At 30.4% G+C, this 26,311-nt stretch overlaps 2 protein-coding genes across 2 annotated transcripts; one reads left to right on the top strand and one right to left on the bottom strand.

The window, feature by feature from the left end:
- Positions 1-4,072: 4,072 nt before the first annotated feature.
- LOC114399710 (protein trichome birefringence-like 19) lies at positions 4,073-7,058 on the bottom strand. Its single transcript, XM_028361926.1, has 2 exons — positions 6,454-7,058; positions 4,073-4,959 (listed from the first exon to the last, which is right to left on the bottom strand). The coding sequence occupies exons 1-2, from the start codon at positions 6,955-6,957 to the stop codon at positions 4,162-4,164; spliced, it is 1,302 nt and encodes a 433-aa protein (XP_028217727.1). The 5' UTR covers positions 6,958-7,058; the 3' UTR covers positions 4,073-4,161.
- A 5,612-nt stretch (positions 7,059-12,670) lies between these two features.
- LOC114398464 (protein trichome birefringence-like 19) lies at positions 12,671-25,073 on the top strand. The gene is made up of 2 exons (XM_028360664.1): positions 12,671-13,282; positions 24,245-25,073. Exons 1-2 carry the CDS (start codon positions 12,776-12,778, stop codon positions 25,031-25,033), a joined length of 1,296 nt encoding a protein of 431 aa, XP_028216465.1. The 5' UTR covers positions 12,671-12,775; the 3' UTR covers positions 25,034-25,073.
- Positions 25,074-26,311: the final 1,238 nt, after the last annotated feature.

Below are 26,311 nucleotides of genomic sequence, written 5' to 3'. Positions count from 1 at the left end.
GGTCAATCCCTTAAATAAATCTTAGTATCTCGGGGGATTAGTTCTTGATTTTCGGTTTGGAATACCTTGATTCAAACAAAAAAAGTTTTGATTTTTTAATTATATAAACCATTAGATCATGATTTATTGACATATGATTTTACCACACTAAATTCGAACCAAAACCTTAGCTGTGAACAACTTATCTAAGTGTAAATTTTATTTTGATCTGATATTGGTTAGGACTAACGATTCAAGTGGAAGTTGAGTTTTAAACCAAAAATTCTCAAGTTTTACCATGTTGTTATTGATAAATCACCTTCATTAATTCATGATATGTTCCAGCTTTGATAAAACATGGATCACGTACAATTCATAATATATTATATTCTCAAATGTACAATTCGAAAAAAAAAAGTCACCAAAAGAAATCTCAAGTGGCCGGACATAGCTTCAATTCAGGGAAAAGAAACAAAGCAAAAGACAAAATTCTCATTCAACTTTTTTCGCACACATGATCATCTTCAATAGTTTAGTAGCTAGTGAAAGGGGAAAATACTTCTTTTCTAAATTGAGTTATAATCTGCTTCTGTTCCGATCCTATATTTGCATAATCAATGATGAATGGTCCATGTGCTTGCTTGCGCACATTTTAAGTTTGTATATACAAGGTCAATGATTCGGTGACGGCTGATTCATAAACAACTAAACCTGAGTAATAAAATATGCTAAACCATAGAAAAGGAAAAAAATGATATATTAATGTTATGTTTTTCCCTGTATGCAAATAGATCTCATGTTCAAGTATTGTGTATCTTAATACTGGTTTATTAACCAGTCTCTACTCAAAGCAAGGACTACGTTTAATATTGTATATGGTGTTCTTCAAATGATTTTTTTTACCTGTATTTTTTCATAGAATACATACAATTGTAAAACACAAATGATTATATATGTCACAACACAAACAAAAACAAAATGCTTTTGGCCTTATTTACCTATCAAATAATTAATGCTGCATCCACCATTAATTAAATATTACCTTGATGGACAAAACTTATATACAATTGTCTGGTTCTTTAATTAGAATTAGAATTTCATTTTGGTAATACATGAAATAAAGGTTGCTGTTAAGGATTAAGCATATTACTAGATGAAACTTTAATCTTAAATGAAAAACAATACAAAGAACATCTATAAACCTGTTTAAGTTTTTTTTTAATGATTTGACATTTTTTCTTATGATTAATCAAATTGTGCTAAGTTTTGACCTACATTGAGAACATATATAAATAATCACTTTGAACATGCACGGTTAAAACATGCCCTACAAAAGAGATGGTCATTCAGTATTTTACTTTTCAAAATGAATGACATAACGGATGTGTTTCTTGCGATGAGTCTGTCATTGTTGAGTGCAAAGGTCCATCAGAAGTCCATTTAATTAGATAAAATATATATTACCTATGGATTATTCTTGAGATTCTAAAGCTGGTTTTGTCCTATATTGGCGGCATAATTGCATAAAAGCAGATAAAAATTTGAAATAAATATTTTCAAGGCCTGTGAAATCCAAATAATGACCAAATGGTGGGTTGGGAGAATGTCACCTGAAGTTGGCAAAGTTTGGAAGGAAGTGTAGAGGAACAAATTAAGTACAATTTGACGAGAGTGAAACAAATAGGAAATGATACATGACCACCATTTGTCTACCTGAGTTCAAGGAGTTCAAGGTGAGCACAATGATGAGACCTAAAAAATAAATATTGAGAGGATTTTTGTTTAAAAAAATCCAAAACAAAATTCTTTAAAAAATATAAAGAACAAAACGAAAATTTTGAAACTTAACATAAAGATGATAAAATATAAAAGATGAAAATGACATTAAACATTAAGTAAAAGAAATATATGATGAGTTTTTTTTTTAATATGTGTGACATTTTTGTATATATATATATATATATATATATATATATATATATATATATATATGTATGTATATGTATGACTTTTTTGCTCTATAAAATTTAGTAGCAAACAATTTTTGTTGGTATGCTTAAAATTTAAGTTTTAGTTGTTTTTATTTTTGGACCGATCCTACCTGAGCCAAGTTGTCATAGTCTACGAGGGCATTTTGTAAAAAGAAAGTGATGATGGTTTATGTGGTAATATAGAGTGAGGGAAACCAAAATAAACACAAAAGAAAGTAATTTCCATTTTTGAACGGAGTAATTCCTTCTAAAATTGAAATGAAATCAACATGTACACAATTATGAGGTTAATGGAGTTGAGCCTTAAAATTTTTTTGTTGTGCCTTGGACAAAGCTAGCTGTTTCAAATTTCACCTCCTATATGTAGGCCATCCTTCATTTCCTATTAAGCTTATAGGATGATAATAGCCTAGGGTACCTTGGTATAGGGGTGAACAAAAATTGAAGCCCGACCGAGACCCGTGCTATCCGAAGAAGAAAAACATGTGTTGGTGACTATATAATGTACATTAGAAAGCAAGATAAATTTAAAATGTCATTCCATCTTTGAAGAAAAACCCGTGCCCAATCGAGTTGCGGGTGCGATAAATTTAAAATGTAAGAACGATTAACATTAGGTGGGTTCGGGTGGAATAATTTTTTTTGGTGTATACCCGAACCCTACAGTCTAATACATGAGAAAGATAATTTATATGTGTGACATGATTTAAAGATGAATGAAGTAGACTGCATTTCAATATGCACAGAAGTGTGTTAAATTTTTAATCATTTCAAAAAGCCACAAAGAGAAAGGGTAACTCCATATTGTCTTGTTCAAATTTCATACCACTGCACTGATTATATTGCTTTCCATTCCATCCACTAATCTTTAAGAATCGCACATTACGACTTTCTTCTTTACTCATCTGCATTGTAGTTTTATGTTTTGTTCTGTTCGAAACTCATGTAGTCATGGTTGCTCGGTGTTGATCTGGTTTCATCTCCGCGACATGCTTTTGCACTCTTTGACTTCATCCTTGCTTGAACACCCGACACAACGCATCCGACAAACCCAAAAGCTCCCACGGTCGGTAACGGATAGAAATTAAAAGTGGTCGATTTTGGTCGGATCAGCCATTTTTGGCCTGAAACCAAATCCGACCGATGCTCAGACCTATCTTGATATGTTTAATTTTTTCCTCTTCTGAAGAAGATATACATCACCTTTTCCTTTCAACCTTATTAGCATGTGGCAAATCTTGATTTATGGATGTCGATTGATAAAATAATTAAAACTTAAGCTTTAGATGTATTTAAAAACTTATTTGTCATTAATTTTTTGAGTAAAAAAGTTGATCACATATATTTAATTAAAAAATCACATATATTAACAAATTAAAGCCTTTTTTGTTAATATATGGCTTTTTTTTATTTAAAGTAAAAAAAAAAAAAACACCTCTTAAAATTTAAGAGGTCTTATTGGATTTGCTGTAATGCATGACATGATTATTTCTGCTCACTAACTATATATCCCGTTCAACTCTATTTTAAGATGAAAAAAGTTATGTCCTATTCGTCATCTTATTTGGCACACGATGGTTTGATATATTTGGAGCATGCATAACAATATTGTTTTGTTTCAAAGTGTTCCTTTTGACTTTAACCACGTTCTAGACTTTATATAGGTCAAATTGTGGACTTTGTTAAATATCACAACAAACAGTAGTCATTGTTGTAAGACGATTCTTATATATATATATATATATATATTTTTTTTTTTTTCATAAATTTTAATTTTTCCTTATCTCAATGACATCGAGGCACATTATAACCAGAGACAGAGCTTAGAAGGGACTAAGGGAGTCATGAGCCCCCTAATTTATTTACAGGGTTTATTAATGCATTCACATATTTTTTATTATGAATGCATTAGCAACCAATAATATATCACTTTGTAGAATAGTATTTGGACGTTTAACTATATTTATCCATGGCAAAAAGGTTTGCATTGGAAATCGACAATCTAGAAAAAAGATATCAAGTTTGGAGAGAGTGAAATTGGCCTTGGCTTTTAAATCCTTGTCGAGGTTACGGGTTATTTGAGTTATTTTGACGAAAAACAATAATATCCAAAATATAATTTTTATTTCTCATATGCATTGGTAAAAAAGACACAATGTTCACATGTGAATGGCATTTATAAATATAATTACTAATTTTTCAGTAAATGAAGCATCTTTTTACTAGTAGATCTCATACCTTCCATTTTCAACATTTCTAGTAAAAAATCACTCCATATGTCTATTGCCCCTGGTAAGCACCAATGAACACAATCATTATATAGTGTCATGTTCTCATTTGGCCAATACCCATATCTATTGGGGTGACCATCTGGTCTCAATAACATAGCTTGCGTCGTGTCTAGTAACATGAACTTCAATCCTTTCTTTATGCCTTCTTTCTTTGCAATTTTGAACTCCTCCAATTGAATCATGTGTAATTCTAAATTATGGCCTTCTAACTTTGTTTCGTTATTCCTAAATGGCTTAGTTCTCACGCAATTTCCACCTTTATTCCATAACCCATTTTCAAAGTGAGATGGTGAAAATGTTCTAAGAAATGTTATACCCTTAAAATTCTCTAAACTGATGATGGCTTTAAATGCCGTCCTAAAAACCTTCCTAATGCCATAGTTTAAGTTTAAATGAGTGACATTTTCTATGTCACAGTATTGACATCCAACAATTTTTTGTTTCTCATAGAACACCATGGGCCCCAAGAACCACTGTCCTCCATTGATAATGACATAGTCAAACTCTTTAATTTGAGTTGTCCATGTTTCATCAAACTCATCAAGGTAAACATTGAAGAGGACACTATTTGAATCCGTTTTTTTAGCTCTAACTAGATGAGGTGTCCAAAAATTAGCTATAGTGAAGTTATAGCTTAAGTACTTCCATCGCTTGAAGGAAAGATCATTCACTTGGGATACATCTATGGGCCACTCCACCTACAAAGTTAGAAATATTAAGATTTAACAATTTAGACCACAAATACAATGTATGCGCACACACAAACACAAATTTATGAGAAGATTAAAATGTTTATCTACAACCAAAGATCCAATATCACTTCGGTTATTTGTTGGATATAAAGCTCAAAACGACGATAGTAGGAATTTTCTCAATTGTTAAATGGATTTTAAAATTAATTCCTTTTGATAGTTTAATTAGTTTAGGCAATTATATTATAATTGCTTCTGAAAAAAAATTATATCAAGTATTATTGAACCAATCAAGTAATGATTGCTAAATTTTATCCTTAATAACCACTAAATTTCAGTTAGTAACCATAGATATAAAATATGTACATGATGTTAAAATCCAAAAGTAAAATTATATATACATAACCACATATATATAGTTTAGGAACTGGTCTATTTCTCTTGATACTCATGTAGACATTTTTTTAAACTTATTTCAGTATTCTTTTATGTTAGCTAGGTATGTTTTTTTTTTAAAAAAAAAAGGTTAGGAATGTCGATATAATTAGAACTTTGAAAAGAGATCCATGTAAGAATAATTTGGTGAGGCCATAAAAATCAAAACAGAAGAGTGAAATTATATTAAAAAATACAATTATTATTTAGTACAAAGAAGGAACAATAAAATTTGAACTTAAGATCTCATACAAATTACTTATACCTTCCCTATTGTCAACCCTATATAATTGAATAAATATACAATGTTGGGGGTGTTTGCATATTCAATATAATAAATTTTAAAAGAAAAATCATTCGATTTAATGATCCATTAGTTTTCTCAATTTATCACCCCAACTGTTTGTTAAAATTTAAATTAGATACTATGAAATATAAAACAATTTGGATTAGTTTAATTTTTAATTTTAATATTATTTTTTTAAAAGGAATATTAAATAAATAATAATATATATAATAAAAACAATTTTAAATATCAAATATCTCATCTATAAGTCATTATATACTTTGTTAGTAAATTATTTTATCAATCACTTATAATTCAACAAAATCATTTAACAGTTTCAACTACCAACTATTTTTTAATTTTCAGTTAACTTGTTAACTACTTTAACAGTTTTACAGATATATAACTTATTTAGAGCAGTACTATGAAGTTATATTTTCTGATTGAGCTTTCAGATTTGTATGCACTAATTCATGACACTATCTTATAGCTAGTGGGGACTGGGAAGTAAAGAAAAGCATGAACTTATGTCATATAATTTAAAGAAAAAATGACTTGACTCTGTTTTTCATGAAGCCTTGGAGGACACAATATATAGTACATTCAGATGCAGCCTTGCTACGCAATTAGATACCATCAAAGCAATTACCCAATTGATATCAGAATTCAAGCATCTAGAAAAAGGACAAAAAGGAAAAAATAGTAATAATAATCGTGGAACCAGAGTTTTAGATGACATCTTAAAAAATAAATATATAAGAAAAATAGAAGAGACTTACCCTTGAAAGGAGGCAAATCATAGACTGCATGTGATTTCTGCTTGTGGAGTCTCCAATAAAAGCCATAGATTTTCCCCTCATAATTTCTAGGAACTGGAGGGGGTTGAATATGGGGAGTTCACACTCATTTGGCTTCCACCTCCACTTCATGAACTCAGAATCAGGCCTCCCATGCTTCATGCAATTTTGGTGCTCATGAATTGCCCAACATGTTGTGTTTGTGTAATATGGTGCCTCTGGATTTGGCACCCATTCCCCACTGAAAATGTTACACTTCTTCACAGGTGTTGAGGGCGAGCTTTGTGGCTCACTCAAATCATCAATTGCAATGTTTGATTGCTTATATTTGTTGATCTTCAAGAGTGAATAGTAACTAAACATGGAACAAGACAGTGTGGTGAGTGAAAATATAAGTAAGATTATGAAGGCTAGTATAGTTACTTTTGATATTGTTTGTTTTTGGGTATTGTTCCCACAGAGAAGATCAATATTTAGGAACTTCATTTTGGAAGGGATGGAAAAAGAGAAAAAAGAAGACAAAGGGAGAAAGGAGAGGAAGGGAATATTGTAGGGGAATGGAAGCAGCTTTGCTAGTATATTGTGTGTGTGTGTAAAGCAAGATAAACTATCTCTACTTTTTTCTATTAAACTTAAATATTGTATCAAATTATCTTATATTCATAATTTTCTTGTGATCTTGTACCGTGCATATATTCTTTTTAAATTACGTGTTTGGATACCAGAAACACTCTGGCCCCATTTTTGCTTCTACCATGTGCTTGCTTCATCATACTTTATGTACGTACCAAATGAATGGACCTTTTCTGACACCTAAGTCTGATTAACAAAAGATGTTAAACAATTACCAAAGGAAAAAAGAAAATGCTGCTTTGCTAGATAAATTATTAGATGGTTATGTTAATTTTTTTATGACACATAATTAAGTGTAATTAATTCTTTTTTTTGGTATATAATCAAATTTGAATATATATATATATATATATATATATATATATATATATATATATATATATATATATATATATATTTATTGATTATGACCATGGACAAACAGTAATACAGGATCATCTAATAATTTTTAGCTTTTTTTTTTCCTATCATGAAATGGGAAGTTCTTCCGTTTTTGTAAGAAGGTCCTTCCGAATTAGGAATCCATCTTTAAGAAAAGATGTCACATGTTTTATTTTTGTGTTGTTCAAACTGCTGACAGAAGATATCTCTGGAGATACATGAATATGAGTAATAGATGGAGAGAAAGAGGAAGCAAACAGAATGGATTTAATTATGTATATGGGCCAATAGATGATTTATAGCATGGTTTTACAACACTAAATTGGAACCAAAACCTTTGCGTTACAGCTTATATATATATATATATATATATATATATATATTTGAAAAGCACAGCTTATATAAATATATGTAAACTTTATTCTAATATTTTGTTAGGATTAATTTTTCAAGTTCAAGTTAAGTTTTATTGTTTTAAATAAAAAAATCTCGAGATGTACCATATTTTGGGTAAACCACCTTAATTAACTCGTGATATAATGCCCCAGTCTTCAAGTGTACATAGCTTGAGGAAAAAAATATTAACGCATTTTTTTTTCCATGTAAGCATCTAGTACTCATCTAAATCTCATGCACAAGGAGTTCATACTGATTGATAAATCATTCTTCTGCTTTCAAAGCATGGGCTACGTTTACACAATTTATTTTAATTTGTATACTTGTTTTCGAAGGGAAATCTTTGTCCTATTTTGATCAATCTGTATTTTTATAGAATATAAAATTGTAAAACACAAATGATTATGTCACAACAGTAACTAACACAGAATATATCCAAATCACTTTGAACATGCGTTGCCCCTTGATCTACAAAGAGAATGGTCTTTTAATATTTTTCTTATCAAAATGAATAATATGAGTCTGTCATTGTTGATGGCAAAGGTACATGATAAGTATATTTCTATAGTTTGAAAGAAAGTTCTAATCTGGTAGATAGAATACTATTCATGGATTCTTGAAATTCAACAACTGTTTTTTGTTCTATATTGGCGGCATAAATAAAAAAAATTAAAATAGACAATTTCAGTACTTTTTTCTTTGAAAATTAGTTGTTCTTCTATAATTTAAACAATTAATCCCTCAAAGTTTTACAACAATACTTACTTCTTATATGTTCACAACAAATAAAGATATATAAAATTGCCCATGTGATACACGTATCAACACACTAGGTTAAAAATTATATTATGCTTCAATTTTATAATGCATTCCAAATATATTTTTAGTGAGTTCTGTTAATTGTTCAGTTTTATTAAATAAAAATAAATCACATTCAGCATAAAGTTATGACATAACTCAGAAAAAAAAAACAAAAAAATTATCACATTCTTTGTCAAACGACTATGTCTATTTTTACAGTTTAAATAAAAATTTATAATCCACATAAAGATATTCAAATCTTTTATTTATCCTGTGCATCATACCATAAAAAAACCAGTTATATTAAAACAAATTGTCTTATCTTTTACCAAAATAAATTTTTTACCATTTTTTTTTCAAATCTTACTAATTATCTTATCACAAGACAACAAGTATGATGATGATTTTTTTTTTATTTTTACAATAATTACCTTAAAAGTCAATCTTATATATCAACAATGTTTTATAATTAAATATTAGTATAAAACTATTTTAATCTAGCAATCAATAAATAACCATTAACTCAAAAGGAAAAATATAATTTCCGAACAAATAAGAATTTTATTAAATGTTATATTAAATTATGCACACTCAACTTAAAAGGTGATTGTTTTAGAGAAAATATATTTAGCATGTTGCTAAATTTAGTTTTCTCCCTTCTCTATCCCGAGCTAATTCTATTTTTGATGCACCAATGTTTTATTTATTAATTTATTTTTAAAAAAGGGTTTTCAGTTTTCTTATTGCCATTGAATTGTTATATCAAGATTCTCAATCAATGATATACTAACAAAGTCTAACTCAGTTGGTTTAACAGAGTGTAATGTAAGTTGTATGTAAATCTCATAGTACATATATTTGATTTCTATTGATAAAAACATTAAACAATATATCATGTGATAAGAAAAATATTTTTTAGGTCATGTTTGATAAAATTAATTGAAAAAATAGCAGGACACTCAAAACTAAAAAATGTAAAATGACAAAAAATAATAAAATCATAATTTATTTTAAAAGAATAATAAGAAAATTAGATAAATATATTGAAGATAAAAATGAATCAAATTAATTAATCATTAAATATTTTGTTTTTCATTCTCTTAATAATTCCATTAAATCTTAAATTAATTTATGTGATAAATATATTAATTAAAACAAGTATAACAGTTATTAAAATTAATTTGATAAAATTGTAGTAATTAAAAATATCCATATTCATTCATCTAAAAAATTAAATAAATTATTTTATTTTTAATTTTTAATGATATACATTTTAGGAAACAATTCAAATTAAAATGAGATTAATCAAAATAAAATTTAATACATAATCATATATATAACCTTCATTTAATTTTGTAAATAATTTAAATTAATATTTGATGAAAATTATTTCTGTTAACAATTAATAGAAAATTTTGAAAATATTTTTGTACACATTTTAAATTTAAATGAAAATAGTCTATTAAAATATATTTTTTCAAAAACATAATTAAAAAGGAAAATATTTTTAAAATATTTAAATTTAAATTTAAATAAGATCAAATTTTGAATGCATTGAGGAAGTATGAAGTATCTGTATCAATATTTTTAATGTCCAAATCAATTTTTTCCCTATTTTCTTTGATCTTTTTTCTTTATATTTGCTTTTAACATTACATAAAACATTTATAATCTTATCTTTAAGGAAGGTTTTGTTACAAGTGGACAAGTGCCACTTATAACAAAAATTAGTTAGTGACAAAGTCACCAGGTACATCATCTTAACAACAACATGGTTACCAAAAACAAAAATTATCTAAATCAATTTTTTAAAAGAAAATTAAAATGAAATAGGTAAGACATCATCAAAGTAAAAAAATCTTACCTATCTTCCTTTTAAAAAATACCTTGGACATCATCCTAATAATTATAATTTTGGAACATGTAAGTATATAAAAATATATTTAAATATTTATTGGCATATCTATCAACATATATTTTTTAAAATTTTAACTAAATAATTAATAACATATTAAAACTCGAAATAATATTAAAAAATTACTCATATAAATTGAATATAATACACGGGGCACTAACTATATTGCTTAAAAAATTTAAATGTATATACCAAATTGTTAAACCATTTACTCGATATTAAAATTTAAAAATAAAAATAAATGTGAGGGAGAAATTCTGATTAATATGTATTTTTTAATTATAACCACCGTTTGTGGGATTAATTATGAGGAAATCAAGGCTTCCATTAATTACAAACAAGTTAATTTGTATTGTGAACTTGATCATGCTTTTTTTTTTTTTTTTATCTATAGAGTGGTAACTAAATGTCTAATTTGTGTTTTAGTTTTTTAATTTGGGATATATTTTTTTAGTTCTTAAAATTTAATTTTTTTTTTAGTTTTTAAATTTTCATAAATTATTTTTCAGTTACTGGCATAATAAATTAATACTTTATATGACAATTTTAACACTTTATGATGATTTTCAGCACTTTGCAATCGTTTTAAAATACAAATTCAACCGGTTACAAAATAAAAATTAATTTATGATATCTAAAAAACTGCCACAAAGTATCAATTATTATGTGAAAGACTAAAAATAATAATCGGTAAAAATTCAAGAATAAAAAAAAATTAAATTTTAAAGACAAAAATAAGTACGCATGTCAAATTCAAAAAATTAAAACACTAATTAAATCTTATTTGAAACTAATTTTGATACTAAAGACTAATTTTTATACTTATTTTAAAAGTTGTTGAAACCAATTTAACAAGAAAATGGATTAATTTTTCAAATTATATGATAATGCTGATTCATTTTGGATTTGTATTTTAAAAATGTTATAAAGTATTAAAAAATTGTCACAAAATGTTAAAAACCAACATAAAGTATCAAATTATTATGTGAAGAACTAAAAAAAATAACTTGTCGAAATCTACAGACTAAAAAACACACCCCATAATTTGAGAGACTAAAATAATAATTAAGCGTATTCTTTTAAAATAAATTATTTCCCTTTTAAAATTAATCTTTTCAAAGTAAAAGTACTGTTATTAAATATCTTTTTTCGAATCCCATTAAATTAAATAACTTCCATTTCTTAAAATCATACCAAAAGTAAATAATATTTTCTAAAATCTTGCTAAAATAAAATCTTTACTAAAAATAAAAACAATTCTTAAAAATCTTCTACCAAACTTTTACCCCCCCCCCCCCCCCCCCCAAATCTCACTATTTTTTCTATTTCAGGATTATAATTTCTTTTTGTTTCCTTTCTTTTTTAAACAGAATATTAAAAAAAACAGTTTCTCTTTACTTTAAGTAAAGTAACAAAATAAGAATTTGCTTACATTTATTAAATTTTGCATATTTAAGGAAGTTGCTTTATTAATTCCTAAAAAACGCGTACATGTTAAAGAGTGTTACAGGATTAAGTTTCACACTTACCTATCCAGATCGTATCTTATCTTTTTAGACCAATTTTTAAAAGATTTTTTTTTTCATTATTTTTTAAGTCAACTATTCCCTCCGTTTTATTATAATTGATAATTTTCATTTATGTTATTTTATATAGACAAAAAAAACTAATAAATAAATAAAAGAGAATATAATTTTATAAAATTAATCTTATTATCATTCATTTATTTTTTGTTTTTAACTTTTTTAGTACATGTCATTGATATTATAAGTAAAATAATAATAATTAATGTTATATTGAAAATTTGAACAATTTTTTCTTGTTATATAATGATTATTATGAGACGAATGAAATAATAAACTTTTGTTGTGATTCCATTTTTAGACTATTTCAAAATATTCTTTATTTATTATGCTGTGATCCATGCTTGACACGCAAAAGCCAGAGTATTTATGAGTGATAAAAAGAAATAATACGGGACATGGACATGAGAAAGTTATTGTGTAATAAAAAATAAAAAATATTATGATAAGATATTTAAATTTAATGGTGGCTTTAAAAGTAAAGAGCCTCAAGCAACAAAAATGATTAATTTACTGTCACCACACTGTCTTCTTCTTTGTATTAAGATCACCACAATTTCTTTCATTCTTTTCCTCTTTTTCTATCCCTTACAAAATGAAGTTCCTACATATTCCTCTTCTCCGTGGGAACAATAGCTCTAAACAAACGATGTCAAAAGTGACTATGCCAATATTATTAGCCTTTTTTATATTTATTCTCACCACAATTTCTTGTTCTTTGTTAAGTTACCATTCACTACTGAAGATCAATGATGAATATAAGGAGCCATCTTTTGAATTTGATGATTTGATTGTGCCAGAATCCTTGCCCTCAACACCTGTGAATAAGTGTGACATTTTCACTGGTGATTGGGTGCCAAATCCAGAGGCACCATATTACACAAACACAACATGCTGGGAAATTCATGAGCACCAAAATTGCATGAAGTATGGGAGACCTGACACTGATTTCATGAAGTGGAGATGGAAGCCAAATGAGTGTGAACTCCCCATATTCAACCCTTTCCAGTTCCTACAAATTATGAGGGGAAAATCTTTGGCTTTTGTTGGAGACTCCATAGGCAGAAATCACATGCAATCCATGATTTGCCTCCTATCAAAGGTAACTCTCTTCTATCTTTTCTCAAAATTAAAATTATAAAAACCTGGTTCAACAATTATTATCATGATTATTTTGTTTATTTTGTCTTTTGTTTTTCATTGCTTTCTGATATCAATTGTAGTTATCTTTTTTCTCCATGATTTTCTGATTACATAGCAAGCCTGCATCTGAATATGTGATATGTCAACTCATTTTTTTATGCCTTCAATTCATGCTTTTCTTCACTGATAATATACTGTTACTATATAAAATTTTCTGTACTTTAATCTAATGAATTTCTTTATAATTAAAAATTATTGATATTATGTAGTATAGAGGATGATTTTTAATGTAGTAATTACAAATTTAAAAGTTATATAAAGAATGATCTTTAATTAATTGATAATATAAAATCTTTACATAATGATAATATAAAATCTTTACACTAATCATTAATAAATCAAAACAATACTCATTTTAAATGGTTTGGGTTCGCAATTAGCTCAGCTTTACGTACACAGGCCGGCAAGGTAATAAAAATTTCGTCAATATTTTACTTTAATTATAATTATAATGACATTAATCATAAAATAAAGGTACACGACAGACAGCCAAAGAGGGAAGAACGAAGTAGATTATAAAGTATTTTAATAAAATCCAACTTGACTTGTTAATATAACGTATATTATTGTTATTTTTTTTATAAGAAAAAAAGTTGAGATATAATAGCATCGTGCTGTACTCCTGTTATTTAACAAAATAGAGAGCATATTAAAAAAAAATACCTATAGTGCTGTTATATGTATCAAATTTAATTTGATCTAATATAATTATTTATAATATCACTAAATTATATATTTTTAAGACAGAGTGAATATTTAAGTTTGGACTCCTTTAAAAAAAAAATTCAACTCAAGAATTAGTCAGGGTCAATCCAAGAGTAAAGTAACTAAAACTTATGATTTAGACCTATTAAAAAAATATTTATGATTAGTTTTTATAAAATAAAAAGATCATGTTGACAAAATGCTCAACATATAGTTATTTTATTTAAAGTTAAAAAAAAAACTCTTTAAAAGCATCTCTTACCATTGGACCGGCCCTGGAATAGCGTTAATCTATTTTTTTTTTTTTTATAACAAGTGGAGATATATTAGCATAGTGTTGTTATTTAGAGAGAATAAACGAGCATAGTACTGTTATGCATCAAATTTAATTTGATCTAATATAATTGTTTGTAACATCAATTGTGAGTATTTACTTTAGGAATAATTTTTTTAGTCCCAGGAATATAATAGTGAAAAGATATATCACACATTTGTGATGAAGTAATGAAATAATTAATTTTAGGTACTACATATTCTCAAAAAAGTTGTAATCTCATGCTTAATCAATATTTAATCGGGTGGAGAGGTAGGAAAAATTATTCTCATGTGTGCGACAAGAATTCTTCGTCATAAGTAAAAATCGAAATATATATACTCTCCTTACTACTCGTTATCCTACTATTCTCTCAATGCTCATTTATCTTAAGCCCTATAATATTCACATGATTTGTGTAGCTATGGAAGTGCTTTATTTCTTGGGTGGGAGTCATTAAACAAAAAAAAATAAGGATAACATCGGTCTTATGCACGCATTTAAACACATTTGTAATTTTCTTAATAAACTTTAACAATAAGAACATTTCGGTAGTCATAATATATATTCCTAGGAATAAATAATGTTTAACGAAACACATATTTTAACTATTCTTGAGCATTGAAAAAATATTCTCAACCATTTTTAACCGTTAATGTTTTATCAAAATAACCAATTTGATAGAAGGATCCAATTTGTTGATTTTAAGAAAGTGAAAGACTAAATGTTTTGATTTTAAAATTGGGAGATTAAATTTGTATATTTGGTAAAATAGAAAAATAAAAAATACATTTAAGCCTAGATAATAATAGAGGAAGAGAAACACAAAGTGCTAGTTGGAATAGAGGGAGAAGATATTTAACAAAAATAATTAAAAAATTATGAGTCTTATTTTTCTTACATACTATTTATTTTAAGTTTTTAATTGATTGCATTTAATGATGTTAAACTATGTCTGTGTCTATACAAAATTTACTCTTTAAATGTTTGGCCAAATTTGAAAGTTTCGAAATGATCACTATACATTAAGAAATTCTTCCCATCAAGGTTTTCATAAAGCTCACAATGGAGGCCAAAGCTAGATGGGGTTCCTTTCAAGGTGCTAGGAATGGGAGACAATTGCATTCTTAGTGATATGTTTCAGGAGGAGGAAATTAAATAGGTGATTTGCAAATGTAGTGGTAGCAAATGTTTGGGACTGAATGGATACAATTTTAGCTTCATCAAGGATTTTTGGCATTTATTCAAACCCTTCTTTATAAAGGTTTTGGATGAGTTTCATGTTAATGGAGTCATCCTGAAGGTGGAAATGCATTTTTCATTACCCTGCTTCCTAAGAAGGACAATCCTCATTGGTTGTGTCTACAAGGTCATTGCAAAAATCTTGTCTAATAGACTTAAGGAAAGTTATGGGAAGTCTAGTGGGTGAGAGGCAATGCGCTTTTCTTGGAGGTAGAAATATGCCTAATGGTGGGCTAGTTGCTAATTAGGTAGTGGACGAGGATAAGAGATAAAAGAAGTCGCGCTCGGTGTTCAAAGTAGGTTTTGAAAAAGCCTATGATTCAGTGTGTTGGGATTTTCTTTACTATATGATACAAAGGATGACTTCAATAGTAGGTGGATTGGTTGGATTAAAGGGTGCTTAAAGTCCATTACGATGTCCATTTTGATTAATGGTAGTCCAATATAAGAGTTTCCTACTAAAAAGGGATTAAGGCAGGGTGATCCTATAACATCCTTGATTATCAATTTCTTAGTGGCACACACACTACGACATTTCACACAATAACACTTCACTCAACATCCTTGTTGGTCAAAACCTTCCATCGATCAGAACTCTTTGTAGGTAGCCCTTTCAGAGACATCGACAATCAGCTCTGACACCACTCGACTGCTCTTAGGATCAATGACTAACCCTACAAATTAACACGAGACTTTTCAGTGTGTTTTATCCTCATTCACATGCCCTTTGAGAAACTTCCCAGAAGGTCACCCATCCTATAACTACTTCAAGTTAAGCACGCTTAACTATGAAGTTCTTAAGTGATAGGCTACTGAATAATAGACGCATCTTGTTGTTATTAGTAATACTAATTAATTTCTTTAATTCATCCTCAACTATACAATCCCACATTTGGACAACCTTTGGATCCTCTCATTCTGGTGTTGTTCGTTTGGGGTGTTACATGCTCACCAGCTTTTGCCTGGTTCTTCCTCAAATCACATCGTACTAGGAGAGAAACATCCTTGATTGTCGACTTCTCAACGCTACACACACTGCGACACTTCACACGGTAGCACTTCACTCATGATCCGTGTTGGCCAAAACCCTCCACCAGTCAAAACCTTCCATAGGTAGCCATTTCTGAGACATCGACATCCATTTCTGACATCACTCGACTCCTCTTAGGATCAATGACTGGTCCCACAAATCAACACAAGACTTTTTAGTATGCTTTGTCCTTACTAGCGTACTTTCTGGGAAACTTCCCTAAAGGTCACCCATTCCATAACTACACCAAGCCAAACACGTTTAACTATAGAGTTCTTAAGTGATAAGCTACTGAAAAGTAGATGTATCTTGTTGGAATAGGTAATACCAATTAATTCCTTTAAGTAATCATCAACTATATAGTCCTACATCTGGAAAACCTTTGGATCCCTCTCATTCTAGTATTGTCCACCATTACTTCAGTAGTTGTATCTTGCTCCAAGTGCAAATTAGTTAGCATTTTCCTTAGCCATAAGGCTTGATTAACAGCTGTTGTGGCTACTATAAATTCTGCTTCAGCGGTTGACTGTGCAACAATTTCATGTTTTTTGGAACTCCAAGAGAACATCCCTGATCCAAAACTAAAACAGTAGCCTGAGGTGCTTTTCATGTCATTTAAAGACCCTGCCCAATCACTATCAAAATAGCCTTACAACTTGAAATCTTGTGATTGACTGAACTTTATTCCATAATTTAAAGTCTCCTTGACATACCTCAACACTCTTTTTGCTGCTTTAAAATGAGATTCTTTAGCACAATTCATGAATCTTGAAAGTACACTTACAACATACAAGATATCTGGTATTGTTGCTGTGAGATACATTAAGCAACCAATTAAGCTTTTGTAGAGTGCTTCTTCCACTTGTTCTGAACCATCATCCTTGCATAACTTCTCTTTTTGACACATAGGAGTGTTCATGCCTTTACAGTTCTCCATGTTGAATTTCTTCAGGATCTCCTTTGCTTACTTTCTCTGACTGATGAAGATATCACCTTCATTTTGCTTAACCTACATACCAAGGAAATAGGACATTTCTCCTAGGTCTGTCATCTCAAAGACTTGCATCATATCATCCTTGAACTGCTGAATAAGTTCAACATTGCTGCTAGTGACTAAGAGATCATCAACATACAAAGAGATCACAATGAAGTTAGCTTGATCACCATTGATGTATAAAGTGGATTCACTAAGACTTTTAACAAAGCCTAGTTTTGATAAGTACTCATCAATCCTACTGTACCAGGCTCTTGGGGCCTGTTTCAAACCATACAAAGCCTTCTTTAATAGATAGACTTTGTCCTTATGTCCTTTCACAAGGAAACCTTTAGGTTTCTCAACATAGATTTCTTCCTCCAGAAATCCATTTAAGAAAGCAGACTTGACATCAAGTTGGCAGATTTTCCATCGTTTCTATGCTGCAATAGCTAGCAACATCCTAATGGTATCCTGCCTTGCAACTGGAGCAAAAGTATCAAAGAAATCTACTCCAAAAATTTGAGCATACCCCTTTACTACTAACCTTGCTTTATGTTTGTTGATTGAGCCATCTGCATTCAGCTTTGTTCTAAACACCCACTTCACACCTATGACTTTTCTGTGTTCAGGCCTTTCAACGAGTTCCCAAGTCTGATTTTTATCAATCATGACAAGCTCCTCCTACATTGCAGCACTCGATTTTGGATCCTCATTTGCATACCAATATCCTGCAGGTTCTAGAACTGCTACATTGCATCTTTCATAAATATCTGAGAGCAATCTAGTGCCTTTCACGGGTGCATCATCAATTAACTCATCTTGATTTTGCAAAGGGTCATCTATCGACATCTTTTCAGTATCATTCCAGCTCCATTTCTCATTCTCCATGAAGTACACATCCCTACTTATCAGAATTTTCCTTGTGTGAGGTTGGAAAACTCTATAAGCTTTAGATATTGAACTATATCCCACAAAGATACCAGGTTAAGCTTTCTTGTCTAGCTTGTCTCTCTTAATCCGTGGCACATAAGTAAAACACATGCATCCAAATACTTTAAAAATTTTCAAGTAAGGTTTATAATCATACCAAGTCTCAAAAGGAGTCTTCCTGTTTACTGCTTTGGTGGGAAGTCGATTTAGCAAGAATACTGCAGTGTTTGTAGCTTTTGTCCAATATTCCTTAGGTAACCCTTTCTAATGAAGCATAAATCTGACCATTTCCATTATCGTCCGATTTTTTCTTTCACTAACCCCATTTTTTTGAGGGGTGTAAGGAGCTATTAATTGATGCTCAATGCCTGCTTCCTCACAAAACATGGTGAATTGTGCTGAAGTGTACTCCTTGCCATTATCAGACCTCAAAGCTTGAATCATACAACCATTTTGCTTTTCAATCCACTGCTTAAATCTCCAAAATACACCTGCAACCTCTGACTTAGACTTGAGAAAATAAATCCAGCACATTCTGGTGAAATCATCTATAAAGATGATGTAATATTTACTCTCTTTAAGCGAAATAGTCCTTTGAGGTCCGGCCAAATCTGTGTGAATCAACTACAACTTCTCTGTTGCTGTCCAGGTTGATTGTTTGAAGGGTAATCTTGTTTGCTTGCCATATTGACATGCTTCACAGCTTGGTAATTTAGAATCTAAGTGAGGTAAGCCATGAACCAACTCCTTGCATTGCATGTTCAGCACAACTGCATGATGAAAATGGCCTAACCTTTTGTGTCAAGCCTCTGTACTGTTTACAGTAGCTGGATAGACTGCTTGCTCCTCCTTCAGTGGGTCAAATGGAAAACTTTTACCTCTCATTTTGATACTGAAAATTTCCTTGTCATTGACATCTTTAATCAAACAGTGTTTATTTTCAAAGATGACTTTAAACCCCTTCTCAACCGTCCCACACTTAGCAAGTTTTGATCAATCTCAGGTACATACAAAACATCATAAATTAATTTTGTACCTGTGCAACTTTCAATGGCTACAGTTCCCTTTCCTTTAACAGTGATAAGATCACCATTTCCGATTCTAACTTTTGATACTTGTGATCTGTCCAACTTTTTGAAAAGATCTTGATCGTGGGTCTTGTGGTTGGTACAACCACTATCCACTAGCCAACATTCAGTTGAGCTACTGCTTGTAAAACAAGTTGCTACAAACAATTGCTCTTCTTCCTCTTGTTGATCTGCAACTTGAACCTCATTCTTTTGTTGAAGATTGCCTTTTCAAATTCTCACATGATGCCCGAACTTGTTGCACTTTTCACACTTAACATCGGGTCTTCTCCAACATTTGAAAGGAGGATGACTCACTCTGCCATAGTGCTTGCAAGGAGGAAATCCTTTGTTGTTGTCTCTACTTTTTTTGCTAGTGTTAGCCGCTGCTTCTTGTGTGTTGAAATTCTTATTCTTGTGTTTCTTCCACTTGCTTTTCTCTCCTTGGTTAATTTGCAATTTAGCTTGCAATGCTCCTTCCAAAGAATCATCAGCCCTCATTTTTCTTCTTTGCTCTTGGGCTTGCAAAGCATTTACAAGTTTTGCCAAGGTAAGTTTTGACAGATCCTTAGTATTCTCCAAGGATGTAATAGTAGCCTCAAATCTTTCAGGGACAATCACCAGTATTTTTTCAACTATTTTTGAATCAGAAAATTCAGAACCAAGCAATCTTACTTTGTTGGCAATGCTAAGAAGCTTGTTAGCATACTCTTTAATTGTTTCGGACTCCTTCATTTTCTGCATCTCAAATTCTCTAACCAGATTCGGGGCTTGCATTCCCTCAATCCTTTCATCTCCTTCATATTCATTCTTGAGGAAACTCCAGATTTCATATGCTGATTTGATGGTCATTATTCTAGTGAAAATTTCTTTTGAGACAGCAGCAAATAAAGAAGCTCTTGCCTTTGACTTTCTTGCTTTCCTCTCCTTTTGATTTTTGATCTGAGCCATTGTTGGATTGGTTGGTAAAGGAAGAACTTCGTAGTCTTCCTCAACAGCTTCCTAGAGATCATTTGCCTCCAGATGTGCCTCCATTCTTGCTACCCAGATTTGATAATTATCACCATCAAACACAGGTGGTGCTAGTACTGTGTACAATGTTTCAGAATCCATCAATTTGATGAATTGAAGCAAGGTGTTTTGGCTTTTTTTTTTGTGGGTTTCACTCGGTTCACTCACAGGTCCCTCTTAAGAAGAAGGCTCTTGATACCAATCTGTTGGAAAAAAAAATTTACTCAAAATGAAGGGAGATGAATGCATATATTTTATTGAATAATAATCTATTTAAATATAGATTTTTGTAACTAAACAAAATTATAAAAGCAATAACTGACTTCCTAAACAATAACCACTAACATAACAACTATTGTAACTGAAAGGAATCATAAAAAGCAAAAATTGAAAATAAAATAAACAATCCTAAACACTCATGATAGGCAACTGCTGATACACATGTTCAACAGGGTTAAAATGGGTAAGGATATGGTGGAGGTTATTTTGTTACATTTTGCATATGATACCTTTTTCTTCGTGGAGCTTTATGTAATGAATGTTGTTTGTCTAAAAGGAGTGTTGATATGTTTTAAGGTTGAAGGTTAACTTTCACAAGAGTTGCCTCACAGGTATTGGTGTGAATGATAGGACAACACAACGTTATGCTTCTCTTCTAAATTTTCGGACCATGGGTATTCCGTTTGTATATTTGGGAATTCTCGTAAGGGCTAACTAGAGGAATGAAGCTACATGGGATCCTATTATTCAAAAGTTGTCATCAAGGTTGTTGGAATGGAAGCAACATCACATTTCCTTTGGGGGTAGAATATGTCTCATTAACTCAGTTCTCCCAGCATTACATCTTTTTCTTGTCCTTTTTCATGATTCCAAATAAAGTGGTTAAAAAGGTGGTTAGGATTTAGAGGGAGTTTCTTTGAGGGGAGGGGGGGATTCCTCGGATTAAGTGGGAGAAGGTGTGTCAATTGAAGGGTTTATGGGGGTTGAATACAAAAAAATATTCATGCTTTCAATGTTGCACTCCTAGGAAAATGGAGGTGGAGAGCCTTTTTTTAGTGAGGGTAGTTTGTCATGTAGGATTCTTGAATCTAAGTATGCTCATGTGTCTAAGATGTTTGGAGAAAATCAATCAACCAAACATTCTATTGGTGGAGGGATGTGGTCAAAGTTTGTGGGTAGGGGAGTCAAGGGGGTTGGTTTGACAATAATATAGCATGGCACATTGAGGATGGGAGAAGGATTAACATGTGGAATTGTAGGTGTTAGGGGATGATATACTTGCTGGAAAATACCCAAGACTTTACCTAAATTCACAACAAAAAAAGTATGTGATTGGGGGATGTGGGTTTTTGTGAGGATGGGAGATGGGTGAGGGAATTTATTTGGAGGGATTGGTTTGAGTGGGAACAACCAATGCAAGAAGAGTTTATGGAGAGGGTCCATGTTATTCAACTAGTGGAAGGAGTGAAGGATTCGTGGTTGCGAAAAATCCAACACGACAAGAATTTATTCAATCAGAGAGGCATATTGTGTTTTGTCTCAGTTCAATAGTGTTCACGATTCTATTTTTTATTACAAATGTATTTGGGAAACATCTGCTCCATCCAATGTTGCAGGCTTCATATGGAGGGTCGTGTATGGAAAAATTCAGACCAAGGACAACCTTAAACAGAAGAACTTATAGATTCAAGGGAATGATTATAGATGTGTTTTCTATATAATATAAAGGATCAAATAGTGCATCACTTACTATTAACTTATCCATTTTTAGCAGTTGTGTGGAATCTATGTTATAAATGGATGGGTTTAAATTTGGTTCAACATTATGATCCGAGAAGTCACCTAGAGAAACATGCTGCGGGATGTTAAATAAAAATTTAGAAACAGGTTGGAGAGTTGTATGGTTCGTTGCCATGTGGACACTTTGGTTGCAAAGAAATAATATTTTGTTTGATAATGGTACTTTGGATACTACACACATAATGGAATTAATTCAGTTCAAATCATGGCAATAACTGTCTTGCAATATTACACTTATAGTTTTTGGTATACGAATGGATTAGATCGTCGTTGGAGTGCCTGAAGGGGGCATTTAGTAAAAAATGGGTTTTGAGATTGTCATGACTATCCAACAGTTTTGGTAGTTTGGAGTATGCTATTATCCGTTATGAAAGGTTGGGCACAAAGGGTTCATTTTCGATTTTGGAAGTTCTTGGTGGGTCAAAGGTTTCTAAAGGCTTTTGTGGGGAAATAGTATCTCGACTTCGTGCTAGTGCTATGCATGCAGTGGTAGTGATCCTTTCCACCTAGTCTTAATAATAGGTAGATAATCCTTTTTGAGATTGTTTTGTCTGTCTACACTAATTTCTTCAACTCCCTTTAGTCTTATCTTTTTGTTTCCTTTTTTCTTTTTAGTTGCCAGTGATATCTTCTTTCTCTTGGCTTTGTACATAGGTTGGTACCTTTTTATGTGAAAGTATCTTTAGCTGATAAAAAATAATAGTTCATAGATTTTATAAGATTTTAGATTAACTTATCTTTTAAATCTCAATTTTTGTATGTGAATTTTTATCTATTTTTTTATAACAATTGTAACTATAGTTTTAGACTCTTCAGTGAGATACTAAAGTTTTTTTTTTCATAAGTTTTTGTGTTTTAGATTTGTTATGAGATTAATGTGATCTAAGATTTAGTCACACTTAAACTCGTCACCTCTCCATTATTTTCCTAAAATAATTTATTTATCTATATAATTAATGTTTTAAAGCGCCACATAATTATTTTAAAAGTTAAAATAGTTATATATAAATAAGAAATGTTATTTTGAGTTATAAATAAGAAAAGTTAACTCCTCACCCAAAAAGTTATTTTTTCTCAAATGTTAATTTATAAACATGAAATGAAGACATAATTTAAATTTTGAGTTTATAACCTTGTCTAAATTATATAAACCTTTCATTAATTACTGACTCAAGTTTAATGGATTCATAATGTGCATAAAATTTAGCTTTCATTACTTGAGTGGTGCATTAATATTTGATAAAATACAATTGTTTAATGATAACTCATTATATACTTTTCTGTTTTTGACTATCATTATATACTTTTCTTAATGCGACTAAAGTATAAGAAGAATTTTAAATTCCATTTAGAAAATTGAAAAAATTACTTCTATTGTCAGCTTGAGCTCTGAATCCAACAAATAACCGAAGGAAGATTTGGAGCTTTTGGTTGCAAATATACCAACTTTTGCTTTTAATTCCTATTGTTTTTTTTTAGAATTTCTTTTTGTTTATAACTACTAATATCCAACCATTCTGTTTTTTGTCCTTCCATTACAAAAACACTTAATATGACTTAATTAGACATTTCAATGTAACAGTATCACATTACAAAAATACTAGCATGGCACATGGCAATACTTGATTAAGTTGCTTAAACAATTTTGTAATGGAGAGTGATGGAAAAGACTAAAAATGGAAGGTTTACTTCATACATAATAGGATCACAAAAAATACAGAAATTAAAAAAAAAACATTATTTGAAAAAAAATATTAAGTCAATCTTAATCTTCTTTTACTTTTCAGGTGGAGTGGCCCATAGATGTATCATACACAGATGACTTTTCCTTCAAGCGATGGAAGTACTCAAGCTACAACTTCACAATGACTACTTTTTGGTCACCCTATCTAGTTAGAGCTAAACAAGTGGATTCAAATGGTGGTCTCTACAATGTTTATCTTGATGAGTTTGATGAAAAATGGACTACTCAAATTAAAGAGTTTGACTATGTCATCATCAATGTAGGGCAATGGTTCTTAAGGCCAATGGTGTTCTATGAGAAACAAAAAATTGTTGGATGTCAATACTGTTCTTTAGAAAATGTCACTCACTTATCTTGGCACTATGGCTATAAAAAGGCTTTTGGGACTACATTTAAAGCCATCATTAATTTAGAAAACTTTAAGGGAGTAACATTTCTTAGAACATTTGCACCATCTCATTTTGAGAATGGGGTGTGGGATAAAGGTGGGAATTGCGTCAGAACTAAGCCATTTAAGAGTAATGAAACAAGGTTAGAGGGCAACAATTTGGAGTTACATACCATACAATTGGAACAGTTCAAAATTGCTGAGAAAGAAGCCAGAAAGAAAGGTTTGAAATTCATGTTACTTGACACCACACAAGCAATGTTACTAAGGCCAGATGGCCACCCTAATAAATATGGGCACTGGCCACATGAGAATGTGACATTGTTTAATGATTGTGTGCATTGGTGCTTGCCAGGACCCATTGACACATGGAGTGATTTCCTACTAGAAATGTTGAAAATGGAAGATGTGAGATCTACTAGTAAAGAGAGGTTTCATTTGTAGACAAATTGATAATTAGATTTATAAATATCCTTCACATGCCTATTTTTTCTTGCGAACTATTGCAGGAAAATTTTTCCTTGTAGTTTAATGCATAAAGATAAATGATTTTTTGTAGTCAAGAAAAAATAAATATAATTTATTTGAGCTTATCATTTGTTGCCACTATGTATGGTAACTTTCTAATACTTAATAGTAGTTTCCACATAGAGACCCAACTTTTATAACAGCGATTGTTAACCATCCTCGATAGCTTGGTGAAATGAAGAGTGACTTTTAACTATAGAATCCAAAATGAGTACTAGCAACATGCTCTCTAAGACATTGTTTCTAAAATATTCTCTTTTTGGTTGAAATTCATGTGTGTCCTATTATTTTGGAAATGAAACTCACCAAATGAGATGGGAAATTTAGTAGTAAGTATGTGAATTTCACCCAATAAAAGATAATGTGTTAGAAAGAGTGTTACTAAGTATATCAGTAACATTTGTTTAAAAACCAATCTTAATCCACAGATTGAGAGGTATACATGAGACTATACTCCAGATAAACATTCCATAACCAAAATAACCGAAAGATATAGCATTTTAGTGGTTCAAGCATTTTAGCAAACATGTATCAAGCAGGAACAAGAAAAAAAAGAAACAACACAGAAAACCAAAACTTCAAAAATCAACACCAATGTAACTCAGATGAAGATATTAATAATAAAAGAAACTCTTGGCTCATAAAACATACATTAGTCTTAAGAAATTCAATACTTTGCATTCTCTCAATTAGTCTATTAGTCTCTTCTCTTGGTGCCTCTTAGTCTACCTTTTTTGTCCTATGACGTGTCTCTGCAAAATGATAGTGTGTGATAGTAGAAGAATAACATGTGTTTTGCTTATTTTTATTGTGTCCTTCTTTTGTTGGTAAAGTATGTTTTTCCTCCCTTGTTTTATTTTTATTTCCATTTTAATTCTCTAAATAATACTTTTTGTTATTTTTAGCCCATTATCAAATGTTTCACATTGTTTTTAGTCTATAACGTTAATGGTATATCTTTGTATTTTTTAAACATATTTTTTTAGTAGTTACAAAATAGTATATGAAATGAATACTAGTGATAGGGTTTAGAATGCGTAATTGAGAGTGAGATCCTTATCTTCTAAGTTGAGAATTCTAATTTTTAGTACAAGCACGACCTGAAAAATGGTATTTTACGATGCAGGTTTTACATCGGTTATATGAAAGCCGATGTCGTAAGTAAAGCGATGGTATTTTTGTAAATAATTGAAT

This window comes from Glycine soja, chromosome 19 (assembly GCF_004193775.1).
Source record: "Glycine soja cultivar W05 chromosome 19, ASM419377v2, whole genome shotgun sequence".
Classification (NCBI taxonomy): domain Eukaryota; kingdom Viridiplantae; phylum Streptophyta; class Magnoliopsida; order Fabales; family Fabaceae; genus Glycine; species Glycine soja.
This window is presented reverse-complemented; position numbering and strand designations above follow the sequence as displayed.

What these genes read in the sequence shown, in the direction of transcription:
- LOC114399710 (XM_028361926.1), bottom strand. Translation starts at nt 6,957, where the DNA reads ATGAAGTTCCTAAATATTGATCTTCTCTGTGGGAACAATACCCAAAAA. An exon ending in TGATTTGCCTCCTTTCAAGG is followed by an intron (nt 4,960 to 6,453) that starts GTAAGTCTCTTC and finishes CTAACTTTGTAG; the next exon opens with GTGGAGTGGCCCATAGATGT.
- LOC114398464 (XM_028360664.1), top strand. Translation starts at nt 12,776, where the DNA reads ATGAAGTTCCTACATATTCCTCTTCTCCGTGGGAACAATAGCTCTAAA. An exon ending in TGATTTGCCTCCTATCAAAG is followed by an intron (nt 13,283 to 24,244) that starts GTAACTCTCTTC and finishes TTTACTTTTCAG; the next exon opens with GTGGAGTGGCCCATAGATGT.